At 39.0% G+C, this 27,712-nt stretch overlaps 1 protein-coding gene across 1 annotated transcript in view; it reads left to right on the top strand.

The window, feature by feature from the left end:
- Positions 1 to 27,712, top strand: part of RELN (reelin) — a 536,970-nt gene that overhangs the window by 420,196 nt on the left and 89,062 nt on the right. The window contains exons 29-38 of the mRNA XM_011927764.1: positions 6,558 to 6,715; positions 7,956 to 8,163; positions 9,767 to 9,843; positions 15,243 to 15,401; positions 15,590 to 15,778; positions 16,468 to 16,741; positions 20,044 to 20,184; positions 20,288 to 20,465; positions 24,248 to 24,332; positions 25,135 to 25,317. Of these exons, the coding sequence (XP_011783154.1) occupies positions 6,558 to 6,715; positions 7,956 to 8,163; positions 9,767 to 9,843; positions 15,243 to 15,401; positions 15,590 to 15,778; positions 16,468 to 16,741; positions 20,044 to 20,184; positions 20,288 to 20,465; positions 24,248 to 24,332; positions 25,135 to 25,317 (1,652 nt within the window). The remainder of the gene's footprint in view (positions 1 to 6,557; positions 6,716 to 7,955; positions 8,164 to 9,766; positions 9,844 to 15,242; positions 15,402 to 15,589; positions 15,779 to 16,467; positions 16,742 to 20,043; positions 20,185 to 20,287; positions 20,466 to 24,247; positions 24,333 to 25,134; positions 25,318 to 27,712) is intronic.

Here is a 27,712-nt window from a genome sequence, read left to right as displayed (position 1 = left end):
GGGGGAGGGATAGCATTAGGAGATATACCTAATGTAAATGACAGGTTAATGAGTGCAGCATACCAACATGTCACATGTATACATATGTAACAAACCTGCATGTTGTGTACTTGTACCCTAGAATTTAAAGTATAATAAAAAATAAAATAAAATTAATTAATTAATTAAAGAAAAATCCTCCTTACTTTTTGTTTAGATTCCTCAATAGAGCCTAGGATTATATTTGTATAGTTACCTATTGCTATGCAACACACTTCTCCAAAATTTAAGAGCTCAAAATTATAATGATTTGTTATCTCTCATGGTTTTGTGGGGTTGGCTGGGCAGTTCTTCTGCTGGTCTTCCTGGGTTCCATCATCTGGCTGCACTCAGTTGATGAGTTGGTAGGAGTCTGGGTCAGCTGGACCTTTATCTCCATGTTGTCTTCATCTCAGTATTTTTCAGTTAGGTGGGCTCTAGCATTCCAAGAGAGGAAAAGTAACTGCAAAGCCTCATCTCATTTGCCACATCTTTTTGGTCAAAACAAGTCACAAAGCCAGTCTAGATTTAAAAGGTGGCTAAAGAGACTTCCTTTTTTTATAAGAAGTGCATTAAAGTTGCACTGCAGAGGAGCGTATACAAAAGGAAGTGTGATTAAGTGGGAGGCATTATTGTAACTATATACCATGGTCTGTTTTAGGCCCATTAATTCACATCTCTTCCACTTGAAAAATGCATTCACTGTCCTCCCAAGACTCCCCAAATTCTCATTCCATCACAGCACCAGACACCAAGTCCCTTGTTGTATTATCTCCATCAGGTTGGCACGTGAATGTGGGTCCTTGATCTCTAGACCTGTAAAGACAGGTAATCTACTTTACCCTTACTGAACATAAAATGGTGAGACAACAGCAGGATAACCACAATAGACATTCCCACTCAAAAGTAATAATAATAGTAATAATAATAATAATAATGGAAAAGGAAGGAATGGGAAGCATATAGCAGTCACTGGCCCTCAGAAATTCCAAATGCAGCAAGATACTTGTTACTAGGGCTCCCTCCTCTAAGAACAATGTCCAGGACAAGAACGTTCCAATGATTAAGACAGGTCTGTTCCCTGATAGTGGTTCCTTCATCCACTGTTCTTCTTAGCTCTTGATTGTACTCTCCAGGTTTCACCCCTTGAGAACATCTTTATTTTTCCGTAAGAACATATCTGTGTTTGCAGCTACATAGCTATGTCATCCTGCTTCCTGCCCATCTCCAACTGTGCAGCCCTTGTACTCCTCACCTCCAATACTGCCTTCCTCCCTCCATACTTTCCAAAACTGTGGTCCAACCGCAGCTCTTCCAGATAGATTGGTGTAATGTGCCATGAAGTTGGCACATCATTGTGCCATCAAGTGGCACATCATTGCTACAATGATACAATGAGGAGCCAAGGAATACAAATCTTGTTTCATTTCCCTGAAGCCCAATAATGAATTTACAGCTGAAGGAGGACGGGAAGGCATAAGAATGCCACAGTGGACTTTGGGGACTCAGAGGGAGAAGTTTGGGAGGAAGGTGAGGGATAAATGGCTACAGTGTACACTGCTCAGGTGATGGGTACACTATAATAAAACCTCAGAAATCACTAAAGAACCATGTAACTAAAAACCACCTGTCCCCAAAAAAACTATGGAAATAAAAAAAATTAAGCAATAAAATATATAGCTGAATCTGAAACTGAGGTGTGTTGTTGGGTGAAATAACCCAGTTGGTAAAGCCACATATGGGAAGTAAGAGCAGATTGTCCTTAGCATCACAAAATGAGCCAGTATTTTGAGGCTCCCAATGTATCAATATTTTCTTAGACCTCAGCTTTTGGAAGACAAAATATTCATCATTAGAATCCAGTGTCATGGTTAATTTGGATACCATCCAGCTTGCTGGCTGATGGCATTTGTGATGAAGAGCCCTCAACTAAAGAACAGTAAATATGTTTCTACTTTACCCCAAGTAAATGAGTTGTTGTTGCTCCTTCTGCAATATGTTAAACTCAGATATCTCCAAATGCGGTGTTGGAAAACTGAGAATTCTAAGTGTTAAAATTGTTAAAATTCGGAGCTGTTTTGCCATGAGGCAAACATGCTTATAATAGTTACAAGAAAATTGCTCTTTCAGAAATAAGTCTAAGCTGATTTTCTCAAAGGAGCCATTTGTGCTCATATTAATTCACTGGGCTCTTGCCTACAGAAAACACATTGGTGATGGTGAAAATATGTTGGTATACCTCTCACAACTCTCAGAGACATCCCCATCCAGGCAGTATGCTATGTAGCCTGCTCTAGGTATCCTATGTAGAGTACAAAAAGTGGCTGTCTCTGGGCAGGACTAGAAAAAAAGTTGCTTAGTATTCTGCAGAATACCCTGCGAAAAAAAGTTGCTTAGTATTCTGCAGAATACCCTGCATCTCTGCACAGGACAAGCAGAAACCTTCCTAATTTGAGAGGCAGATGCAACATCACATTGAATTGTGTGGTGATGGAAGGGTACAGGTGTAGAAATTGATTCACTCGGGCATCTTCCAACCAAAAATGAAAATTGGGGAAGGAAACAAAGAGAAAGATTGATATCTTCTTCTTTTTCCTTATCTGGGACATGCGAAACAAAAGGGGATGCTTTTTGAATAGAATAGTCAAATCACACTACGATGTACTTTTTTTTTTTTTTTTTTTTGAGATAAGAGTCTTACTCTGTCACCAAGACTGGATGGAGTACAGTGGTATGATCTTGGCTCACTGAAACCTCCACCTCCTAGGTTCAAGTGATTCTCCCACCTCAGCCTCCTGAGTAGCTGGAATTACAGGCATGTGCCACCACACCCAGCTAATTTTTGTGTTTTTAGTAGAGATGGGGTTTCACCATGTTGGCCAGGCTGGTCTCGAACTCGTAACCTCAAGTGATCCACCTAGGTCTCCCAAAACACTGGGATTACAGGTGTGAGCCACTGCACCTGGCCTATGATCTATTTCTAATAAAATTACATAAAATTAAACACTTTCTCTCAATCGTTACTTCCTCTAGATTATTTCTAGACCTTCCTATCAAGTCAAGACCTCTGTTAGATACTCTTCTCTATGTCCTTCTTAATGGTTGTCGGAGTTGCACAGGTGCATTTATTTGTGTGGGTGTTTGATTAAGTGTGTCTCCTCACTTAACTGTGGGCTACATGACGGCAGGAACTATGTCTGGGTTTTGCTCCTCATAGCATTACTAGCATTACTACTGTGCCTAGCATGCTGTAGATGCTTTCTAAATGTCAATTGAATGAAGGGATGTTGAATAAGGAATAAAGACCAGCAGTAGGTGTTAGCTATAATGAAGACACCTTCCTTTTTCATATTTTTCCAAAATGTATCCAGTGCTACTTAAGAACTTGTTCCGCATTCTGTGTCTCCTTGAAAAGGCAAGAATAGAACATGTGCACAAATACATTAGTAGTCACAATTGCAAGGCTGTATCTCCTCTACTTTTTTAAAAGTATAGAAATGAGACATACTTACTAACTTAACTTTAGCCTACTTATTTCCTTCCTTCTTCTGATGGTCTCTCAGTGACTAGTTTTTATAATAAATTATTTACCAGTTCTTCCGCCTATTCCAGAAACCCTGAGGTTGCTAAATCACTTGTGTTCAATCCCAAGATTTTGCCACTGAGAAGAGAACAGAGTGGCCACAGACATCAGGAACCAGGCATAACTTGGAGAAATGGAAATGAAGCAAGCGTGCTGAGGTCATGGCCAGTGAAATCTTTATTGCTTTGAGTTGCACCTTTCAACAAAAAACAAACTAGCAAAGATTGAAAGAAGAGAAAAAGGAACCATCTCTTGCCCTTTCACTCTGAAATACAGTCTTCTATCTAGGACTTGCAGCTATGATTCACCACGTTCTGGACTCACCCTGTTAACCAAATGATTAGTCTTTTGGTGTTTTTCTTTTTTAAATCTAAATAAGCATTCCTTAGTACTGAGCTCCTGGGGTCTTTCACCTTCTCAAACATGTAACAGTGCATTCTGTTTCTTGGGTCTATAGGAGCCTTAGGATCTATAACTGCAAGCAAGGATACCTCCTCATTCTGGCCAAATCGGAACTTGATTCTCTTATAATAAAATCTGTAAGAGCCCAAGAATCAGAGACAGGTCAAAGGATTTCATTTGTCCTTCATTCAGTATCAAATTGCCAAAACTTTTTCTAAAATTCTACGTAAACTTAGGATTCTTCAACCCTCTGAATGCTTCTGGGCCCAAATCCGAGCTGGTTTCTTCCATGAAATGGGGCAACTGATGGGGAGATGCCCTCATCTTGCCCAGGCGAAAGAGCCTGGGGTGGGAGAAAGAAGTTTTCCTTTCTCTTTCATTACTTCCCTTACCACAGATGCTGTGGATCCATGTTTCTCTGGGTTCTATCATAGCAACATAAAAAAGAAGCAGCAAGCATGACTTCTAATCCAAGAGGACTTGTATTAGGGAATTGGCATGTTTTCCTCATTTATCACAGACATGCAGTCTGTCTTTTGGAAGAGGCATAGAGGCCTTAACACTTTCCTTAAGAGTAGTTGACAAATGCTGGTGTTCATTATTTCCCTTTACTTCCTTCAAGAGGACAGATACCTTCAGAGGCTGAATAATGTTACAGCTCCAAGGGAAGGAATTTTCCCAAGGTCCATGACACTAAGACAACTATACCATTTTTTTTGCTTTTGCTTTGTTTTTCTAAACTTCTTTAATTCAATTCTTTTTACCTTAAAAAGAATAAGACCAATATATTTCAAATTAGCTCCAAAGGAAATATATTTGTATGTTTACCTTCCTCTTGCACTGAAACTGGGGCTTGGGGCTTACGTTACTAGGCAATTATCTCGAAAATTTTTAAACCTAATAAACAGCATTACTAGTTACAGTTTATAAAGTTGCCATGAGTAGGTAACTTAAAATAATGAAGGGGGGAAAAAAGCCAAGGTTATGGTTCAGTGCTGCCAAATTTCCAAAGCCACTTGAAGAGCCAAAAAGAAATCCATTCTGATCTTGCTCACAATAATAGAGGGGAGAGGGAGCTGTCTTTATCTATGGTTTTAACAATCTTCATTAATCTTTAAGATTATTTATCCTTGTGTACTAAGAAGCTGGATTAACTCAAAAGTCTATAAATATTGGCAGCAAAATAAATTGGAATGTAGATATACTAATACATTTTCATCTTTTGATTATAGCGGAACTGAGAAGGAAGAGGTATTTCCCTGGTATGAAATCACAGGGGGGTGCGTGTGTGTGTGTGTGTGTGTTTCCATATGTTGGAAAAGAAAAGATGTATTTTAAAAATTGGAAAGCAATTGGGACAAATTTTAGTTTGGCAACCTCAAAACTATTGTTCTAGGAAATGAAGAACTGGGCAGTAGCCCAGCCCACTAGTGTTCCAGGGTTTTGAAGTACTGGGACCAGGTCCTCCTTTTGTTCATTGGCAGTTAAAACTGGTATTTGTGATTTAAAGATGAGAGATGAAGAGGAAGGGAGGGAAGGCACAGGTGAATAGAGCTGTCAGTACAAACTTAACTCTTCCCTGCCTGAAGGATGTCGACAGCAAATAACCAGAGTTCCCTTATCTGTCCTAAGAAAGACAGATTGTTTCAAACGTTCCCAAACAGCCTCTTCTCCATAAACTGAGTGTGATAGCAGGGTGAAGTATTAATTAAGTAAAATAATGGAATATCTTTCTGGATTTTATTACTAAAAGAGCAGAAGGTGAGAAAATGTTCAAACATTTATGCTGAAAAAGAAATCATTCTGGGCATGGTGGCTCACACCTGTAATTCCAGTACTTTGGGAGGCTGAGGTGGGTGGATCACATAAAGCCAGGGGTTTGAGACCAGCCTGGCCAACATGATGAAACCTCATCTCTACTAAAAATACAAAAATTGGCTGGGCATGGTGGCATATGCCTATAATCTCAGCTACTCTGGAAGCTGAAGCATGAGAATTTTTTTTTTTTTTTTTTTTTTTTTTTTTTTTTTTGAGATGGAGTCTCACTCTGTCACCCAGGCTGGAGTGCAGTGGCACGATCCCAGCTCACTGCATCCTCCGTCTCCCCAGTTCAAGCAATTCTCCTGCCTCAGCCTCCCAAGTAGCTGGGACTACAAGCGCATGCCACCACATCTGGCTACATTTTGTATTTTTAGTAGAGACAGGGTTTGCCAGGATTGTCTCAGTCTCCTGACCTTGTGATCTGCCTACCTCGGCCTCCCAAAGAGAATCTCTTGAACCTGAAAGGCGGAGGTTGCAGTGAGCCGAGAAGCCGAGATCACCCTACTGCATTCCGGCCTGAGTGACAGAGCAAGATGCTATCTCAAAAAAAAAAAAAAAAAGAAAAGAAAAAAGGTCTGAGAGAGAGACACCTTATGAAGGTTAAGTGCGTCAAGCAGACATGACTTTGAAATAAATATTAAGTCTCTGTTGAATTTTTCTGATTTTTTCTATATTCCAATGCTTTGATATGAGATGTTAGTACAAGAAACAGGTGTGTTGTTTTTCCCAACAGCAAGACCAGATTCCGATGGATCCAGGAGAGCAACTCACAGAAAAACGTGCCTCCATTTGGTTTAGATGGAGTGTACATATCTGAGCCTTGTCCCAGTTACTGCAGCGGCCATGGGGACTGCATTTCAGGAGTGTGTTTCTGTGACCTGGGTTATACTGGTAAGGCTAAATACATGTGTCTGAGGGTTTTATTGTAAAATAGTCATCTCTAGTTGCTGTGTTTCATGCTATTCTCCCAAAGAAAGAAATTCTGAATTTATTCTTCTTTAAGTCTAGGAATTGTAGGAATTCGCAACCCAGGCACGTGAGATATTAGGATATTTTGTAGTTTTGAGCTGCCCCAGAAAGGAAACATGCTAATACAAATTTCGTTTCCTAAAGAGGATTTATTATTCATAGCAGTAATAATTCATATTGCTTGAGATCCTACTTCATGCCAGACATCGAGGTTCTTTTTATTTCATCCCCTTTAATTCTAACAATAACTCTGTCACAGTACCGTAAGCCCTATTTATATTTACGGAAACTGAGGCACAGTAACTCTCCCGAGATCATTCAGCTGGGAGTTGCTGGAGCTGAGTATCAAACCCTGGCAGTCATTCTCCAAAACCCAAACTGAAGCTCTTAACCACACGCTGTATGGCTGCGTGGCCTCTGTGAGCCCTCTGCATCGCTATCTATAGGAGATGTAATTTTACACATTTAAAATAAAAATGCATCTTATGATAAACCCAAGTCTGCCAAAAGAGTACTCTATGAGAAAAGTATCTCTGACCTCAGTGACCTTTGGATGTTGCTACAAGCAAAAATGAAAAGAGCTGAGATTAAAGAGTAAAACTGGAGAAAATATTATAAGCTTCAAAATCTTTTTTTTTTTTTATTTTTCCTGGAGACAACTTCAAAAGGCTTCTTCCCAGCTTTTCAGTATTCTAGCCTTCATCTGGCGCATGACCAAAGACAAACATATGTTGTTGCAGGCCTTCTATGGAGAGTGCTGTCCCTCACAGTTTCAAGGATTTTTCTTTTAATTTGAGACTGACTGCCCCTATTGATCCTAGAATAGGACAACAAATGAGCAGATTTTATTGTGAATGAAATCTGTTTCTCAGTTTACACAAATCCTCAGCAGCAGGAACTATGAAAAGGTATGGTTCCCAATGTCTCCCCAATGTCTTCCCTCTATCAAAAAATAAAAACTTACAGAGGCAGAATAGTGTTTTGGATGATGGTAGTGATGGCTGTCTTTCAGACCGACAGTTGTGAGATACAAATTTTCACGTGGCCTCTCTCCCCCGTGTTAATCCATATGGACATTCTTCCTTCGCCCATGTGTTGAATAGACCTTCTCATGTTTGATGATTCCAACAAAGCATCTCTCCTCTCTATTTTTTTTCTGAAGTGGCACAAGGAACTTGTGTGTCAAATGTCCCCAATCACAATGAGATGTTCGATAGGTTTGAGGGGAAGCTCAGCCCTCTGTGGTACAAGATAACAGGCGCCCAGGTTGGAACTGGCTGTGGAACACTTAACGATGGCAAGTCTCTGTACTTCAATGGCCCAGGGAAAAGGGAAGCCAGGACGGTCCCTCTGGACACCAGGAACATCAGGTAAGAAGTATTAACTAGTACGCTTTTTCACAAACATATTATTTACCACACGGTGTGGTCTAACCTAAAACATTCTGTTCTGTTATTGAGAATTTATACAATAATGTTTCTGTATATAGATTATGATATGTAAAAATGAAGATAACTTTAGCTTTGCAATAAAATAGGTGGTTTCTACAAAAACCGTGCCGCAATTCATGAATCCATGTGTGGTCATCACCAAGACCTGTGTGTCTACGGTATGCCAGCTTGATTTTCTAAAGTTTGATATTATTATGAAAACAGTTTGGTATTATTATTAGCGTGTGCTGTGTGAAACAAAGATTTTTCCAACCTTACATTCTATGTTCGAAAATGATGCGTCCTCGTTTATCTGAGTTGATTTGTATTCACTTATTTTTAAATGGTGCCCAGAAATATTAAATGCCTACACTGACACCTACTGGTAAAATAAAGAACTGTTTGGTTTTTAAGATCAAAGGAAATAATAGTACACCTAAAATAAAACTGCTTTTTAAAAGAGCAATTAAATTATTTGAGAAGTGGAACAAAAGAAATAGAAAAAAAAATGTTTAAAATTTTTAGATCTCCTCACAAAACTGGGGTCCTGTGTCATGATGGGGTCCTGTGATGCCTTCAATTTCCATCCCTTTCCATCTGCATTGTTCTCTCAGAGGTGTGCCTGTCAAGCAGGTACTCTCTGTTGGTCACTATGGACTGAGGCGTAATTTACATCATACTGACTGAAGGCCGGCTGTGAAAAATTAACCAAGTGAGTCTAAATCAGCAACTGACAGGTAATTATCTGACTCTAAACAAATAATGGTATTCAACTTCTTAAGTTAGATTTTTCCTCATCTTAGCTGGATGCGGTGGCTCACATCTGTAATCCCAGCACCTGGGGAGACTGAGGCAGGTAGATCAATTGAGGTCAGGAGTTCAAGCCCACCTCCTGGCCAACATGGCAAAACCCTGTCTCTACTGAAAATACAAAAATTAGCCGGGTGTGGTGGCGCATGCCTGCAGTTTCAGCTATTCAGGAGGCTGAGGCAGGAGGATCACTGGGGCCCAAAAGGCAGAGGTTGAAGTGAGTTGAGATCGTGTCACTGCACACCAGCCTGAGTGACAAATGTCTAATGTAGATGATGGGTTGATGGGTGCGGCAAACCACCATGGCATGTGTATACTATGTAACAAACCTGCACGTTCTGCACATGTATCACAGAACGTAAAGTATAATTTAAAAAATCTTCATCTTGAGTTTCCAATGATAGTGTTAACTAGATTTAAGGTATTTCAATTTCCGTTTTAGTAATTCCATTACATTATAACAGACTGTCACAATGAAGTGATATTCAACAGTTTCCTTTTGTTTAGATCATTATTACAGAATAAAATGAATGGTCATATTAATTAACTTTTTCTAAATGGTTACTGAATTAGCTTACTATAATTTATGTATTTTCTGCTTGTCATATGCCCTTTGAGTTTGAAAGTAGTACTTAATAATTACAGGAGGTTTTTTTCTAAAGTATCAAAATGCAAATGGTTAAAACTCTTCTGAACTCTTATTTGTAAGTAAACTGAAGCTTTTATTCCCCAGACTCGTTCAATTTTATATACAAATTGGAAGCAAAACTTCAGGTATTACCTGCATCAAACCAAGAACTAGAAATGAAGGTAAGCTGCTATATTTCCTTGGAAATTACAGTTACTATTGGCAGATTAGTCCTTTTTCCTCCCAAAGTTTGGCCAGGATTTTGCAAACTGATACCCTGAATCATTCCTTCTCTTCTCTTCTGCTTTGTAGAATTGGCAGCTGCACAGAGCCATGATCCCTAAGATATCTTATACAGATCCTTAGGCCTGAAATATATCATGTCTGCTCTGGGTGTAGGCAGAATCAAAGTGGCATTTGTTTTAGGGAACCCTATTGGTCTATACTATCCATAGGGAGGCACAAAAAAAAATCCTAAAACAATATCAGAGACTCTTACATTAAGCATGGAAGCTAGAGACTTGTCTGCACAGGGCATTACTGAATGCAGATCAAAGTCTAGTTCTGCGCATAAACTTATATTCTGGGCAGACCAGAATCCTTGTGTAGGAGAAGCAGTTCTTGGCAATAATAAATATTATCTTTTACTGAGGCTTATTATATGCAAGACACTATTCCATGTGTTTTACTGGTGTTAATTCATTTTATCTCCAGCCTACCCTTTTGCCATAAGTAATATAATTAGTTCTATTTTGCAGATGTAGAAACTGAGGCACAGAAAGGTCAAGTAACCTGCCCATGATCGTGCATTAAATAAGCGGATGAGCCGGGATTCAAAGCACTCACGCTGGCTCCAGAATTTATGCCGTAACCATCATACTATACTGCTTCTCTACTTGTGCCGAACTCCACCCTCCCTAGGCACTCCTACCATCTTCGGCCTCAAATGATTCAGTTCTGAAAGAAATGCAAAAGGCTTGAAGCATAGGTGGCCTCTAGGAGCTCTACAGATATGATGTAATTCCTTAGGGGACCTTGAATGTGAACTGACTCCTTGCACAAAATTCATAGGTTTCTCAGATGTGTCCTCCTCTAAACCGTGGTCTCAGCAACATGTGAAGAGTTTGCACCTTCTAAGTTTGTTAATATCTCAGTATGACTGTGTAAAACACATTGGCTTAAACAGTACCTATTAGTCAGTAGAGCTACCAGCAGCTGTGTTCATCAGCTCTCCATGTCTTTGGCCATCTTATCCCTAACCGAAAGCTTTAATAACTTTTACTGAATATCTCAGTACTTTTAGTCTAGTAATTATCCAAGTCATCTATTTACTGAAGCAGTATAGAAGGTTTTATAGACCATTTTTGCATTCCCTAATCTCTTCAATAAATATTTATTAAGAATCTGTTCTAAACCAGACATTGTTCTAGGTGCTTTTGTTGATACAGTATCACCAAAAGACAGATATGTCCCTCATGATGAGATAGGTTATGCTGCAATAATAAATAAACCTCTAAATACCAGTGGGCTAAAATAAAATGATTTCTTCCCTGTGCTACATTTTCTTCATGGGTCACCCGAGGTCCTCATTCCAGCACCCAGAATAATGAGGTGGCCGCCCGCATAGATTCTGGATGTTGCCAGCCATGTGGCAGAGGGAAAGAGAAAGTGTGGTGAAGGAGAAAAGAAGCATAAACCTACCATGCACTAGAGGGTGAAGAACCAGTGGGGCACTAATGACCACCTAAGGGTAAATCCCTGTCCTCAGGGGAACTTACATTCTAGCGAGAAGACTCAGGTAGTAAGCAATCAAGAAAGGAAATAAGCAAGAAAATGTTAGATTGTAAGGGTTAGACAGAAAGAAATAGCCTGGTGAGGTGGAAAGTAAACTTACGCAGTGGGAGGTGCTGATTTCAAGACTCAAAAATAGTTTGGGTGGGGGCTCACCAAGGAAATGACATTTGATACATTGAAATATAAGGGAAATTTTTGTGTATAACCCTTCTGAAAATTACAAATCCATACCCTTATTTATGTATGACCTAAAAAAATAAATCCTAAGCAAGTTAGAATAGAAAGCATCTGCTTATCGTATAATAGACAGGAGTCTTTGCTCTGTATTGACCTTCTGTTTACAAGTGCTGTTTTCTGCCCTGCGATGCACATTGCCCTCAGTATCCTTTTAGTAACAAGCAACTTTTTCTCAGCTAGTCTTGAGCCACTTGCATAAACTCAGTGCCAGCCATATAATTCACATCCCATGGGCATTTCTTAGCCTTTTATTGAAAACTGGTTGTTAAAATGTAAATCTGCTTAAATCCTTGAACAAATCTCTTCCACTGATGAAAGTAGAGATTCTTTACTTACTCAAGTTGAAGCATCAATTTACATATTTGGAATTAAAATCAAAATTATGCTATTTTCAGTAAGACTGGGCAGAACGCAGATGGAGCTGCTGTTTAAAAAGAGAAGTGTTTCACATGCCTTAAACACTCGGTAGATGAGTTAAAGGGCCTGGTTTATTCAGATGTACAGTGTGTTAGATGACATGGCTAATGCGGTTCAGCAAGTGATATGAGATATGCATATTGCTGTTTCCCTTTCTTGCATTCCTCGACCCTCTCATTGTTATCTGGGAGGCTCTCCTTCTTTGTCCTTTGGAACTGGGGCCCTCATCTCTTTACACCTTGTCTCATCTCTTTAGGCCTGAAGGTGTATGTGACACTCCTTAAAAAGGTAATGAGGAGGAAGGCAGAAACCAAATGAAGTATGCACCTCCTGAGCCATGTTTCTTATAATTTAATGTGCACCTGAGTCATTTGGGAGGCTTGTTAAAATGCAAATTTAGATTTAGTAGGATTGGAGTGGTATGCTACATAACAAATTATCCCAAAACTAAGTAGCTTAAGACATCAAATATTTGTTATCTTACAGTTTCTGTGAGTCAGGGATTTGGGAGCAGCTTAGCTAAATGGTGCTGCCCAGGGTCTCTGGTGAGGTTGCAGTCAAGACAAAAGGCAGGAGGGGTGAAGTCACTGGAAAACTTAGCCAGGGCTAGGTGATCTACTTCCAAGATGGCTCACTTACATGGCTGTTGGCAAAAGTCTTTAGTTCTTCTCTGCTGTTGGCAAGAGGTTTCAGTTTCTTACCCTGTAGACCTGTCCATAGGCTGCTTGAATGTCCTTACTAAATGTAGGCTGGCTTTCCCCAGAGCAAGAGATCTGAGAGGGAGCAAAGAATAAACGGCAATGCCTTTTATGACTGTTTCCAAAGTTACACACCATTACTTCCACCATATTCTATGCATTAGAAGCAAGTTACTAAGACTATCCACACTCAAAGGGAGGAGAATTAAGCTCCACTTTTTGAAGGGAGGAGTGTCAAAGAATGTGTGGACATATTTTTTAAACCATCACAGGTTATAAAACCTGTTCCAGGGTGATGCCGGTGCTGGTCTCAGACCATACTTTGAGTCAAAGGCACTATAAAGGACTAGCCAGTGACAGTTTATCTCATGATGCTTCATTTCTAGTATTATCTACCTTCTGATTAGGTCATCCCAAAATAACTAAGTAATCTCAATCTCAGTCTCTCTCTCATCTTGTAAACTTAAACCATATTAATACAAGTTAGTAACCACAAGAAAACCTGAATTTTGATGTGTCTGCACCCTCAGACATCCAACATCACACTAAAAAGCCCATAGGACGTATCTTGAGCAACATCGGAGTTTGGAGACTGGAGCTTATGCCGCACATTCCTCAACTGGACTAGAATAAAGACAAACAGCCTTGCTTCCATTTTCTTCATGAACTTTGGTGTGGCTGTCCCTTTCCCAACACGTGGGTCTCACCTTAGTCAACAGAACCTGTAACCCTCATCCCCACACCTGTATACAGCATGCTTTCTCCCCAAAGAGTTCTGTTATTTGAACAGATTTTCATCCTCTCCTTCAGTCTGATGAGTTCTTTTATTTTAAATACAGTAGGTTTGATTATCTTGAGATTTCTGATTTTAGCATATTTGTCATTTTTGTTCCTGGCATCATCCTTTGTCAGATGTAGTGGCAATAATTCCACGTGCAATTAATTAGCCATAAACAGCATTCTTTTAGCACTACACTTTATTGCAATATTTTTGACACTAAAATAATTATCCAACATGATAAAGGGTTGAGAAATTCTTGTTAGTCAAGAGTAGAGAAATAGAAAGATTCTATATAGCAAAAAAAATTACAATTTTCCAAAAGAGTAAGAATTTGCCGAGTGCAATGACTCATGCCTTTAATCTCAGCACTTCGGGAGGCTGAGGCAGGCAGATCGCATGATCCCAGAATTTTGAGACCAGCCTGAGCAACATGGCAAAACCCCGTCTCTACAAAAAGTACAAAACCTAACCAAGTGGGGTGGCACACACCTGTAGTCCCAGCTGCTTGGGAGGCTAAGGTGGGAGGATCACTTGAGCCCAGAGAGGCAGAGGTTGCAGTGAGCTGTAATCATGCCACTGCACTCCAGCCTGGGTGACAGAGTGAGACCCTGTCTCAAAAAGTAATAATAATAATGAAAATAACAACTTTACTGAGCATAATTTCTATGAAGACTCAAAAAGTGGTTCAGTATCCCTAGTCGTAATTATGAATATGCAGTGCCAGTCTTAGGAAAGTTATGGAATAGGCAATTAGATCAATACCCTCTACCACTCTATCCCCTCCTACCAAAGAGGGGGTATAAAGGCTGGCACAGTCTTATTCTTAACATGGGCACTGATTTCTACCTAGTTATACACACACACATATGTACATAATTGATTCCCACAATTTTATCCTTAGCAACTTTTTCCTTTCATTCAACATTACGCTTTCTCTGCACCCTCTTTTAGAAGGGACATGAGGTCCCTTACACATTAATGTGCGGTTCCCTGGATCATATCACCCTAGTGACAGTGGAGGGGCATGGATGACTGGGACAAGAAAAGGGGAAAAGGTGACACAGAGAAACAAAAGTCAGACTAACGTTGGAGAGGCGTGAACCTTTCTGCTTTGCCACTTAATAATTTGGTTTCACTTAGGCTTCGCTGACCAAGGTCTGACAAAGTGTGAAGTGCGAGTAAAGGGATCTTTCTGCTTAATAGAATTTCAGACCAGGCAGTGCCTACTGTCTTGTGCTTCGGCAACAAAGAGCTACTTGATTTTTTGCCAGGGAGATTGAGATATTTCTTCTGAATATGTAATAATGATATGAGATTTTGTAATGTTCAGAACAGAATCTAAAATTCAAATACATGATCTATAGTGGGTTTTTATGTTCCCCTTACCAACTTACTCATCACTCATACAAAGCTGAGTAGTCTTATAAAAGCTTATGTATTTTTTCCTTCATTTCCTGGGAGTCAGTGCATTAGAAACTGTCAAAAAATTGATGAGCTTTCGGGTCCACTAATTCATTCCTTGGAAGTTACACAAATATGCCCTCTTATTCTAGGAGACACAATTTGAGGTTGCTGCAGTCTCACCATTTAAGAAATACTGTTCGTTCCCTCTAGGAAAGTGTCCAAGTAACTGGATTTATGTCTTTTAACTCAGGGCTTATTGTTCAGTATTCAAATGACAATGGGATACTCTGGCATTTGCTTCGAGAGTTGGACTTCATGTCCTTCCTGGAACCACAGATCATTTCCATTGACCTGCCACAGGAGGCGAAGACACCTGCAACAGCGTTTCGATGGTGGCAGCCGCAACATGGTAACTTACTGCTCACTCCAGCTTTCTGGTAGCTTTTAGGTCATGGAGTATCCATACCCACCTTGCACTGTGTGTTTCTTAATCTGCTGTCAATTTCTAGACAATTTGATTTAAAATCACCGTCGTGAAGATATTCATATTGCTATGTAACAAACCTTCTCTAACCTCCTTTATTCATCTGATTGCAGGGAAGCATTCAGCCCAGTGGGCCTTGGATGATGTTCTTATAGGAATGAATGACAGCTCTCAAACTGGATTTCAAGACAAATTTGATGGCTCCATAGATTTGCAAGCCAACTGGTATCGAATCCAAGGAGGTCAAGTTGATATTGACTGTCTCTCCATGGATACTGCTCTGATATTCACTGAAAACATAGGTATATATTATCACTAAATAAAAGGAGAATATTTGATTAACTAGAGGACTAAATTAACTAAAACTCAGGAGGAAACTTTCTAATGCAAAACTGTGCCTCATTACCCATGCTGAGGGTGGCTCTCAGGGAAAAAAAGGAAGTTTTATTGTCCTAAGACAACTTGGTGATCCTAGTGATGGTTTTTGTTGGAACTGTCTTTTATGGAACGTGAATGATATGAGTAAGGTTTCTTAAAAGAAGAGCAAAAAAAAAAAAAAAATCTATGAAAAGACATTCCTATGTTTCATACGTTGTAGACTTAAGACTGTATGTTTAAAAAAAGATAGATGTTTGAAGTGATATATATCCCAATTACCCTGACTTGATCATTGCATATTGTATAAATGTATCAAAATGTCACATGTAACCACAAAAATATGTACAACTGTAATATATCAGTATTTTAAAGATACTATGTTAGCCCTTTCCAAGGTGGTAATGCTCTTCAAATTAGCAGCCTTCCATATTTCAAAATCTGTGGTAACCAAATAAAAACAGAAAACATAAGAAGAAAAGTCAAAGCACATTTGGGGCATTAAAGATACGCCGTGATTTTTGTTTGCTGTTGAAAATGTTTATTATGAAGCATAAACACCAAATAAGAAAATGACACACATATATGCTATCATTGACTTTTTTTTTTTTTTCAGGAAAACCTCGTTATGCTGAGACCTGGGATTTTCATGTGTCAGCATCTACCTTTCTGCAGTTTGAAATGAGCATGGGCTGTAGCAAGCCCTTCAGCAGCTCACACAGTGTACAGCTCCAGTATTCTCTGAACAATGGCAAGGACTGGCATCTTGTCACTGAAGAGTGTGTTCCTCCAACCATTGGCTGTCTGCACTACACGGAAAGTTCAATTTACACCTCAGAAAGATTCCAGAATTGGAAGCGGATCACTGTCTACCTTCCACTCTCCACCATGTGAGAATTGTCATTTGGCTACATATCAGAACATTGGGTGCCTGTCACTTAATTTGAAAATAATTGTGATTCGGCCTAGGGATTCTATTATTCTTTCATGATAATTATGCATGAAAGTGCCAGGAAGAAAAAAAGTGCAGGGTGCTTTGGGTTGCAAGTTTTAAATGTGGCTAGAGAGCACCAAAAGCTTTACGAGGCTGAACTTTTCTGTTCTTTGCTAACATAAAGGCTGCCCACCAGATTCCATTTTTAAACTGTTGTAAAAATAAGTCTCTGCCCATAAACCAGACTGATACTTATTCACACTAAGCAATATGTGAAATTACCACATATTGGAGAGTACCCTTAGTTTTTTTTCATCTCAGTACCACAATATGAACAAAAGGTTGGTTCCTTTGGAATGCTCATATTATTTTGCATCTGTCTTCCCCTCCCCGGCATTTCAGATCACATTCAAGAGTTGTGCTGACTTACAGCAGGCTCCCACTTTTGTGGCGTAGGCATTTGGATCATTGGAGGATGTTTCTAGGAACTAACGGGTACTATGGTGACTGATTACCTCCTGGGACTGCTCCCCCCAGGATCCTTTCCTCTCCCTTCCTGTGCTCTGTTCTGAATGGCAGGTTGCATTTCCCAGCCTCCTACATCTGCTGTCAGACACTGGCAAAAGAAAGGAGGGGAGAAATAAGGGATAAATCAGGGTGTTCCTACCCCTTCTTTCTGCCTCAACTGCATCTTGGCCAACTTCTGTGGCTCTAGCTCCCCTGGGTGGCCCTCCAGGTGACCCTGGTCCCTGGGCACCAGCAGCAACACTTCCTCCCTGTGTCCGTCCAGTCTTAGACTCATAGTAAGTGGCCTCCTGACTTTGCTAAACGCTGGTTTCCTCACTGCTTCTACTGGCTTCTCTGCCCTGCCACTTTCTATACATCCAATTCCTTGCATTAATTTCTTTCTGTGTTAAGAATTTATAGTGGTTTCTGTTTTCCTGGTGCAAACCTGATCCAGACATGTACAACCAAGTGGCAAGGGAAAATTCAGGAAGCCAAAACATTTTAGTATTTAGCCTAAAATAGTTTCCTATGCCTGCTAAAGCTGTAAATAGTGCTCACTTGTAGCTCATTTACTCATTTTTTTTTTAATTCAACAAACACTTACTGAATATCTACAGTGTTTTAAGCACTCTGGTACTAAATGAATAAGCTGATGCCGGGATCCAAATATATTAAAGTCATGCATCACTTAACGATGGTGACACATCTGAGAAATGCATTGTTAGGCAATTCTATTGTTCTGTGAACATCATAGAGTGAACTTACATAAACCTTCATAGTTTAGCCCATTACACACCTATGCTGTATGATCTAGCCTAGTGCTCCTCAGCTACAAAGCTGTACAGCATTTTACTATACTAAATACTGTAAGCAATTGTAACATAATTCCAAGTATTTATATATCTAAACATAGGAAAGGTACAATAAAAATATGGTATGAAAGGTTAAAAACTGGTACACTTGTATAGGGTATTTCCCATAAACAGAGCTTACAGGACTGGAAGTTGCTCTGGGTGAGTCAGTGAGTGAGTGGTGAGTGAATGTGAAGGCCTAGAATATTACTGTACACTACTATGGACTTCATAAACACTATGCACTTAGGCTCCACTAAATTTAAAAACAGAATATTTTTCTTTCTTCAATAATAAATTCACCTTACTATAACTTTTTCATTTTATAAACTTTTTTAAAACCTTTAGACTCTTTTGTGATGATACTTAGCTTAAAACACAAGCACATTGTACATCTGTACAAAAATGTTTTCTTTCTATCTTTATTCTGTAAGCTTTTAATATTTTGAGAACTTTAACTTTTTAAACTTCTTTCTTAAAAACTAAGACACAAAAACACACATTATTAGCCTTGGCATACACAAGGTCAGAATCATCAAGATGTCAATCGACAATAAGAATTTTTTTCAGCTCCATTATAATCTTATGAGACCACTGTCATAAACGCAGTCCATCATCAACAGAAATGTCGTTACACAGCACATCACTGCATTTAGGATAACAAACCTCTAAGCAGCTATTTATGCTATAAGATGATACCAGAGAAAGTACTCAGAGATATTATCGAAACACAGGAGGATACTACCTAACTCATTTGGGGAGAACTGGAGGGAGCTTTCTAAAAGAGTTGATGGGCCAGCTGACTCTGAGTAGGGCTTATCCAGGAGAAGAGGGGAGCCAGAGAGCATTTGTGCTGGTATAAGCCAAAACAAAATCCAGGAAGCCAGAAAAAGCATGAGTGGATGGGGAAATTCAAGTGTTCAGTGTTGCCAGAATATAAATTGCGAGGTAAGAAGTAGGAGGTCTGGAGCCAGGAAAGAGGGCAGACAATGGAGGAGCCATGTATGTCGTCATAAATAGTTTGGTCTTGACAGTGCACGTGTTGGGGAACCACTGATGGGTGTTAAACAGTGGTACCGTGATGAGGTTTCCATGTTAAAGCCACCATGCCGACAGCTGTGTCACATCCTTGGAGAACTTGTGTAGGAGAAACAGTACTACTTAGAATGGTGCTGCTGAAATTCTACTTCAAGTAGACTGTGTTCCACATTCCACATAATAGACAAACACACTTCTATGCAAACTTTTCCTAAGTCAGGAGCTGTTACTGTTGATTGATAAGTCTGCATCTCTTTCTGGATAAAGCAGTCTTGTGACCCAAGATACTCCAAATAACAGACTGCAAATAAATAGAAAATATGAGAATGCATCATATCATTCTAGACCTCAGCTTTAGAAAGCCAGAGCCTTGAGAACCAAAGTAGAGTGCAGAAGTATCAAGGGCTTCCATTTACTCTCAGAAACCATTCCGGGACAGTAAAATAGAGACCTCACTGCCAGAATTTTGTAAGACTCCAATTTTTCCTCATGTTTATCACCTTCAGTCCCTCCCAGTACTGAATAGCAATAAGAGTCTGAAAGCAAAAACTAAAATTCTGCATGTATTTCAAAAACAAAACAAGTGGATATTTCAAAATAACTTTTCCATTTCACACATGTGTTTGTAGACTCTTACATGAGAAAAAAAAGTGAAATACATAAATAACATGCTTTCTACTCTCCTTTTGATAAGTCAAGAGAAAACAGCATTTCCTACTACTTAGTAGGAAGATAAAGTGCGTCAAGGAAGAGACAACTGGACTCTGGAGGAAGGCACTTTAAAGAGAAAAGGGAATTAAAATAAATGTCCTTGTGTTTTCAAAGTTGCTCATCAAACCAATGGTGTGTTTTCTTTGGTTAGTTCTCCCAGGACCCGGTTCAGATGGATTCAGGCCAACTACACTGTGGGGGCTGATACCTGGGCGATTGATAATGTTGTACTGGCCTCAGGGTGCCCTTGGATGTGCTCAGGACGAGGGATTTGTGATGCTGGACGCTGTGTGTAAGTTAATAAAACTGGCAGTTTCTTTCTTTGCAACTCAAAAATAAATATGGCTCTTTGAACTCGTGACAAATGTCTTTTCTCCACTCCCTCTCTTTCTTAGGTGTGACCGGGGCTTTGGTGGACCCTATTGTGTTCCTGTTGTTCCTCTGCCCTCGATTCTTAAAGATGATTTCAATGGGAACTTGCATCCTGACCTTTGGCCTGAAGTGTATGGTGCAGAGAGGGGGAATCTGAATGGTGAAACCATCAAATCTGGCACATCTCTAATTTTTAAAGGGGTCAGATACAGATAAGATTCTCCTTCCCAACATTACTACTAACATTGTCTTCTTCAGTCACTGCTCAACACAAATGCATTTCTGAATCTCTTCAAATGACATAATATTTAATACATAGTTATTGACTTTTAGCCCAAACCCTGTTTCCTCTTCTGAGTGCAATCACTTTTTCATGATCACTTGGGCATAAACTTTTTCCTCTGCTTTGGTGATCAGACCTTCCTTACTTCCTGCTGGAATTATATACATAAGTTTATATGTATATAGTTTTTAGAGTGTAAATTTCCAAAATCTAAGATTTAATGTTACTAAATATTTAACTTGGAATATTTCCTGAATGACTTTATGAACGCTCTGTAGTTTTTCTTTTCTCTTTTTTTCTGCCCATAGAACCATTTGGTGACTTTAAGAAAACCAAATATTTGGCCGGGCGTGGTGGCTCACGCCTGTAATCCCAGCACTTTGGGAGGCCAAGGCGGGCGGATCACGAGGTCAGGAGATGGAGACCATCCTGGCGAACACGGTGAAACCCCGTCTCTACTAAAAATACAAAAAATTAGCCGGGCGTGGTGACGGGCACCTGTAGTCCCAACTACTCGGGAGGCTGAGGCAGGAGAATGGCGTGAACCCAGGAGGTGGAGGTTACAGTGAGCCGATGTCGCACCACTGCACTCTAGCCTGGGTGACAGAGTGAGACTCTGTCTCAAAAAAAAAAAAAAAGAAAAGAAAACGAAATATTTAAGAAGTAAAATAGCATTCTCAAACATCTTCTTGTATTTCAACCTAGATGTTCGGTTAGAGAGATGTTAAGCAATTGTGTGACACTCTGTGCTAAGCTGGCACATCTTCATATGTGAATACATGCCACACCCATCTCTCTCAGCGTGGGGAAATTGGCTTACCTAGGTGTGCAAATGAAGTCTTTGACAAAAACCTGCATGGGTTTCTGTACAACCCTAATGATTAACATCTAACACCTAGAAAATTAGATACCCTGGAACTTTTTCAATTATAGTTAATAGATGCCAGTTATCATCCTTGCATGAATCCAAATTCTTCTCAAGTTTTGGATGAGAAAGAAAGCAACGCATAGTGCCTGAGAAAGATTTACAAGTCCCTGAGAGTTTTGAGGGGACTGAAGAAATTGAGGTAGAACATTTCAGAGTGGAGACTCCTGGTTTTGGGGGCAGCGGGGTTTGTTTTGTTTTGTCTTGACTAAGATGTTGGTTCTCGTTACCACTAGCTCACATCTGACCCATTTGAACCAGCTGACAAGACTAAAAAGCAGAAGTCCTATAACTTTTTGTAATTGACAGATCTTTATCTGATAAATTTTTAAGTGGTAGAATTAACCTAGTCTTTTGATCCTCGAAACAAGAAAGATGCATAGTGTTTTGTATTTTCCCTTTAGCCATCCAAATGCAAGAGCAGCCAAGCATTCTATGTGTTAGACATATTATCTATCAGCTCTGCAAGATGTAGAGAGGACTCAGCATGTGCCATTCAGTAGGTTGCAGTTTGACCTAGAAAGTCATTCTTTCACGAAAAAGGATATGATAGTCTCTTTTAATGTTTACAGATTCAGGAATACTATCTACTATTAAAATAGCTTGTTTGTTACAAAAGAATTTCTCACATTTAGCACAAATGGATCACTGAACCTGAAAAAGGATGAGAAAAGAAAGACATCTGTGTGAACTAGAATATATGTGGCAGCAGAGTTTGATGGTTCTGCTGTATAAATATCAATACAAAATGCTAACCTATAAACAAATATTGCAAATATAAAAGAAAGATACTTTCAGTTTACAAATCATGCCCACTTTCAATAAAATTGCTCCTACAAAATACAGTGTAAAATAGGTCCCTTTATGAGTGGCTTGTATTGACGCATGGGAACAATTTTATACTTGCATTCCATAATCAAGGGGAAAGAGTAATCGTATTTCTATATTTTGATGTTAGCAAGGGATATTTATTACCTGAATCTATCAACTATCTACCTCAAAGCTTTTTCATTACAATCTGAAGAAGGGACCTTTCCTCCGAACCTCAACTTCCGCATAGCATTGAGCTCTAAAAGAATCCAACACTTAGCCAGGCACAGTGGTGCACATCTCTAGTCCCAGCTACAGTGGGGGCTGAGGTGGGAGGATCATTTGAGGCCAGGAGTTCGAGTCTCTAGGGAGCTATGATAACATTTATAAATAGCCACTGGGAAACAGAGCAAGACTCTGTCTCTTAAAAAAAAAACAAAATCCAAGGCTTTATGCAAGTGTATAAGGAAGAGGGTAAAGACATTAAGACATGAAGAAATGAAGAAGACTCATGGGTTAGGTATCATGGACTGAGCAGAGCAGTGAATTACTAGGCATAAAAGAAAAAACAAAGACTAGAAATATAAGGCTTTTACATGGCAACCTGTTCTGGAAGGATGAATCTGTGCTTTGTGAAGTTATGAGATAGGTTAAATGCAGTTGCGTTTTCATTACAACATCAAATAATTTTCAAATTCTACATTTGGCATTATCTGGATATTTTTCTCCCCAAACCAAAAGATAGTTTAATAAAGAAAACACTAGTATCTTATAAAGGATACACATTTTAGAATCTGACATATCTGGGTTCAAATCCTACCATCACCACTTACAAACTATGTAATCTTGAGAAAGTTACTTTCCCTCCCTGAGTTTTAGTTTCCTTATCTGCAGCATGAGAATCACATTTTTCTCTTAGTAGTGCTAGGTGCTTTAAATGAGTACAGTGTCTATCTTAGCACCCAGCGTGTATAGGCACTCAACATATGGTTGCTATTGTGGAATTTGCTCTACTTACATTTTTTTCAGCTATTGAGCAATGTGATCTATAATATATATGATGAAGAAGAGGAAAAATGTTCTCTTTTAGCTAAAATTACATTTGGCATTTGTTAGTTGATGAGAAATCAGTTGACAGGGTCCACTTATTGTCACACAGCCATACATCTGTAGAGTCACATCATTCGGAAGTTGCAGCTGAAAAACTGAAAGACCTGTTTGGACCTTACGCTATTTTCATAGTGAAATTCTGTTTTACTGGCTGTCACTGCAATCCTATGTACCCATGAAGAAAAGAACCTTTCGAGTTGTCAATCCTAGGCAACCAGAAATAGTTAAATTAGCAGAAAAAATTATGAAAGCTAATGTGGTCTGTTTCCTTGTTCATTGACTTCTCTGCATGAATGCTTACAGCCTGAGCATCAGGCCTTGCCTTAGTTTTGCCTTATTTAACTTGACCCACTGGGGGGTGGTGGTGTGTCTGCCTGAATGAGAGCCCCTGGGGCTATCAGAGTGAGCAAAGGAGTAGTAAGTTCCTAAGACTCCTTGGAACCCTGAGAAAGTTACCTGTTAGTTCCCACCTTCCAGCGGGAGCACTTGGCACATTTTCCATCTGCTTCCTCGTTACTCCTCTCATAACATGCTGTGATCAAAGGAGTCTATTTTTTAAAAAGGCCTGTAGATATGTAATGCTATCATTTTTGCACCACTTTTTAGAAGAGTCACAGAAAAGTATGATTTAGAGTTGAGACAATGAAACTGTGTCATTCAGGCACAGGATATGAAAGCCATTTAGAGAGGGGAAACAAGGATCATCCCATATTTCCTTTAAACTAGGCAAAATTTGCTTCTTGATCATGATATGTATTTATTACTTGGCTAATGCAAGTTAGGTGTATAAAATCAAAGGGACACAATTTTGCAAGTGAAAAAAAAGTTGCTTAACATATATGTTTTTATTTTCAGGAAGGAATAAGGATGCTTATTTCAAGAGATCTGGATTGTACAAATACGATGTATGTCCAGTTTTCACTTAGATTTATAGCAAAAGGTAAGTATGAATTCATTATTTTCCTTCAAGAGAATTCTCCCCTGTGCAATTCCTTTTCCACAAAGAAATCACAGATTTAAGGCCCATAAGTTTTGTTATATGGAAGAGCTAACATATATTGGTATACATAAATGTTTACAAGTGTTTTTCTTTAATGTAAGTTTATCTTAATATAAGGGGGGGAATATTGATTTTAAATAATTTCAGATAGCTGTAATCCTATTAGTTCTATGGTAGTTAAATTTATCATCATGTCCCTGAGTCTTTCCACCACTACTTTGTAACTAAAAGAAATCTAAAATTTAAAATGTTTAACTTGTGAAAAATGTGGTTTTTCTTTTACAGATATGAATCCAAAAAAAAGCCTATTCTTAGTCATTCTGACTTTTCATATTAACTAAATAATTTTCTTGAACAAATTGATGGTAGATATAATACATATTCAAGTAGTTTTTCTGTTTATATCCTGAGATTTAAATGTTTGACCCTTTGTAAAATCATGATGCCTGTAGAATCAAAATGTTTTGATGCAATGTTTCCTAAATACAGAAAGATGTCTGTGCATATCTCAGAGAGAAAGAGAGGTATTATTGTGTGCACATCCAAGGTTTGGTGTGTATTTCGAGATATACAGAAAGCCCAACCTGTCATCCCCTTAAGTTGCTTCTGAAGCATTTGGACTATAAAGCCTCCACGTAAAATAAGTTCACGTATGCATTGATGCCTAAAGATTCAGCTAAGAACATACCATTTCCCCATTTTTATCATAATATGTTTTATACCTGTGTTATATTCTTCCTAGGTACCCCAGAGAGATCTCACTCTATTCTATTACAATTCTCCATCAATGGAGGAATCACTTGGCACCTGATGGATGAATTTTACTTTCCTCAAACAACCAATATACTTTTCATCAATGTTCCCTTGCCATACACTGCCCAAACCAATGCTACAAGATTCAGACTCTGGCAACCTTATAATAATGGTAAAAATGCATGTGTTCTCCTGTGATCAAAACTGACAGTGGCACGTTAACACACTTGTTTCTAAGGTGTGGAGGTAGTGTTTGTGAACTGAGCAGCTTAACCGTCCACAGCACACACATTGTACATGCTTCACTTTTGACAAGTGTATTAGTCTGTTTTCATGCTGCTGCTAAAGACATACCCAGATTGGGAAGAAAAAGAGGTTTAATTGGACTTACAGTTCCACATGGCTGGGGAGGCCTCAGAATCATGGTGGGAGGTGAAAGGCATGTCTTACATGGTGGCAGCAAGAGAAAATAAGGAAGATGCAAAAGCGGAAACCCCTGATAAACCCATCAGATCTCATCAGACTTACTCGCTACCATGAGAACATTATGGAGGAAACTGCTCTCATGATTCAAATTATCTCCCACCTGGTCCCTTCCACAATACATGGGAATTATGGGAGTACAATTCAAAATGAGATGTGGGTGGGGACACAGAGCCAAACCATATCAACAACTCTCAATAAATATTTAAATATTTAACATATATATGTATATATAATCTCTTCCTATTTGACTGTAGGTTCTCCTGTTGTTGTAAATATAGCTGAATTCTGTTACAGAGCTAAAGCTTTTTAAAAACAATCCAGCATTATCATTAGGCACTCATCAATGGTAATGACATTTTTGTTGCCTTTATTTGGGAATACATAGTTCTTCTGAGTGTGGTGTTTCATTAGTGAAATAGAACACTATTGCAAAATGCCATGGTGAAGTGAGAGGGACTTAGACCAAGCAGGTAGTGCCATAGATAAAATATTCTTATCACATACACTTGCTTCAGTGATAAGTTAAAGTGAATGTATAATTTAATAGCATTTCAAATGGTTACAGAAAATGATTCTACAAATTGGTAATGTTTTATTGCTTCCTATATTTCTATTAACTGCGGATTATAAAGGACCAGACTTTACCAAGTCATGCATATAATCTCCTAAATAAATACGGAGATGCCACATTAAGCAGCAGATTCTTTGCAGAGGTAACACAAAAATGGAAAAGGCAAAGGTTCTCCCATCTCTAAAATTTAACCTATTTCGTTAACAATTAATAAGTTAAAAATAAAACATAAAACAAAATTTTTAATTTATTGTGAGACATATACATACATCTTGTCACTGAATAAAAGTCCAAAAAAGGAATGTGCCAGGTGTGGTGGCTCACAACTGTAATCTCAACACTTAGGGAGGCTGAGGCAGGCAGATCACCTGAGGTCAGGAGTTCGAGACCAGCCTGGCCAACATGGTGAAACCCCATCTGTACAAAAATACAAAAAAATTAGCTGGGCGTGGTGGCACACACCTGTAATCCCAACTACTCGGGAGTCTGTGGCAGGAGAATCACTTGAACCCAGGAGGCAGAGGTTGGAGTGAGCCAGTTGGCACCACTGCACTCCAGCCTGGGTGACAGAGGGATTGCTGCCTTCATACTATGTTTGAAATGCTCACCTAATTTTTTTTTTTCATTGATTCCACCAACCACTTTCTAAACAAGAAGAGGAAAGAATGCAACTAAAATTAGAACACTGATAGGATTAGAGATAGAGACCTGTGATTTCATTCACAGCATCAGGTTTGTTCTACAGGCTCCTGTTTACAGTTCCTTTTTTAAAATGTTCTGTAAGAATTGTACTAAAGTAGAAATCAGTGAAGAAGCAACCTAGGGAATCTTGACATTTCTGCTTGGCGTGGACTTATCACCTTGTTTCAAGGTCAGTCCAAACAGTGCTTTACAAAAGCAGTCTGGCTTTTACCCTTCTTATCTACTCTATAACATATTCCTTAAACACCTGGTCTAAATCACTGAATCAAATCCTATAGCAGTAAAAAGAGTGATTTCCCTCGTTTCCCATATATTCCCACAGTATCTCCAAATCAACAGAGAAGACTTGAAAAACATTAAGAAAACATGGAGTATTATTGATCAGAGAATATTTTTCTTCTCTGTTAAATAAACAAATAAACACAATTGTGTATCAGGGCATTCTTTTAATGGCCATAGTCCTTCAGCCTGACTCAAGTATGGGTTGACCCTAAAAAGTCATGAATTGCTCCCTGAATAGACTGGATAGTGTACCTTGGTTCTAAGTCCACTAACTGACCACCCATTCTCACAGATTGCATGTCTCACAGATTCCCCTAAACCACTAAAATACAACTCAAAACCCACTCTTGCCGGGGGAGGGTTCATAGCACTGCTATTATTTGAAGGACAGCATGCTTTCACATACATGATATACAAAGCATTATCACAGCTTTCTGAAATTAACAAGGCAGTCCCACGCTACATCAATTTAATATGGTTGCAAGCTTAATTTTTTCGCTTTTTTTTTTTTTTTTTTTTTTTTTTT

Source organism: Colobus angolensis, unplaced genomic scaffold (genome assembly GCF_000951035.1).
Source record: "Colobus angolensis palliatus isolate OR3802 unplaced genomic scaffold, Cang.pa_1.0 Scaffold74, whole genome shotgun sequence".
NCBI classification, from domain to species: Eukaryota; Metazoa; Chordata; class Mammalia; order Primates; family Cercopithecidae; genus Colobus; species Colobus angolensis.
This window is presented reverse-complemented; position numbering and strand designations above follow the sequence as displayed.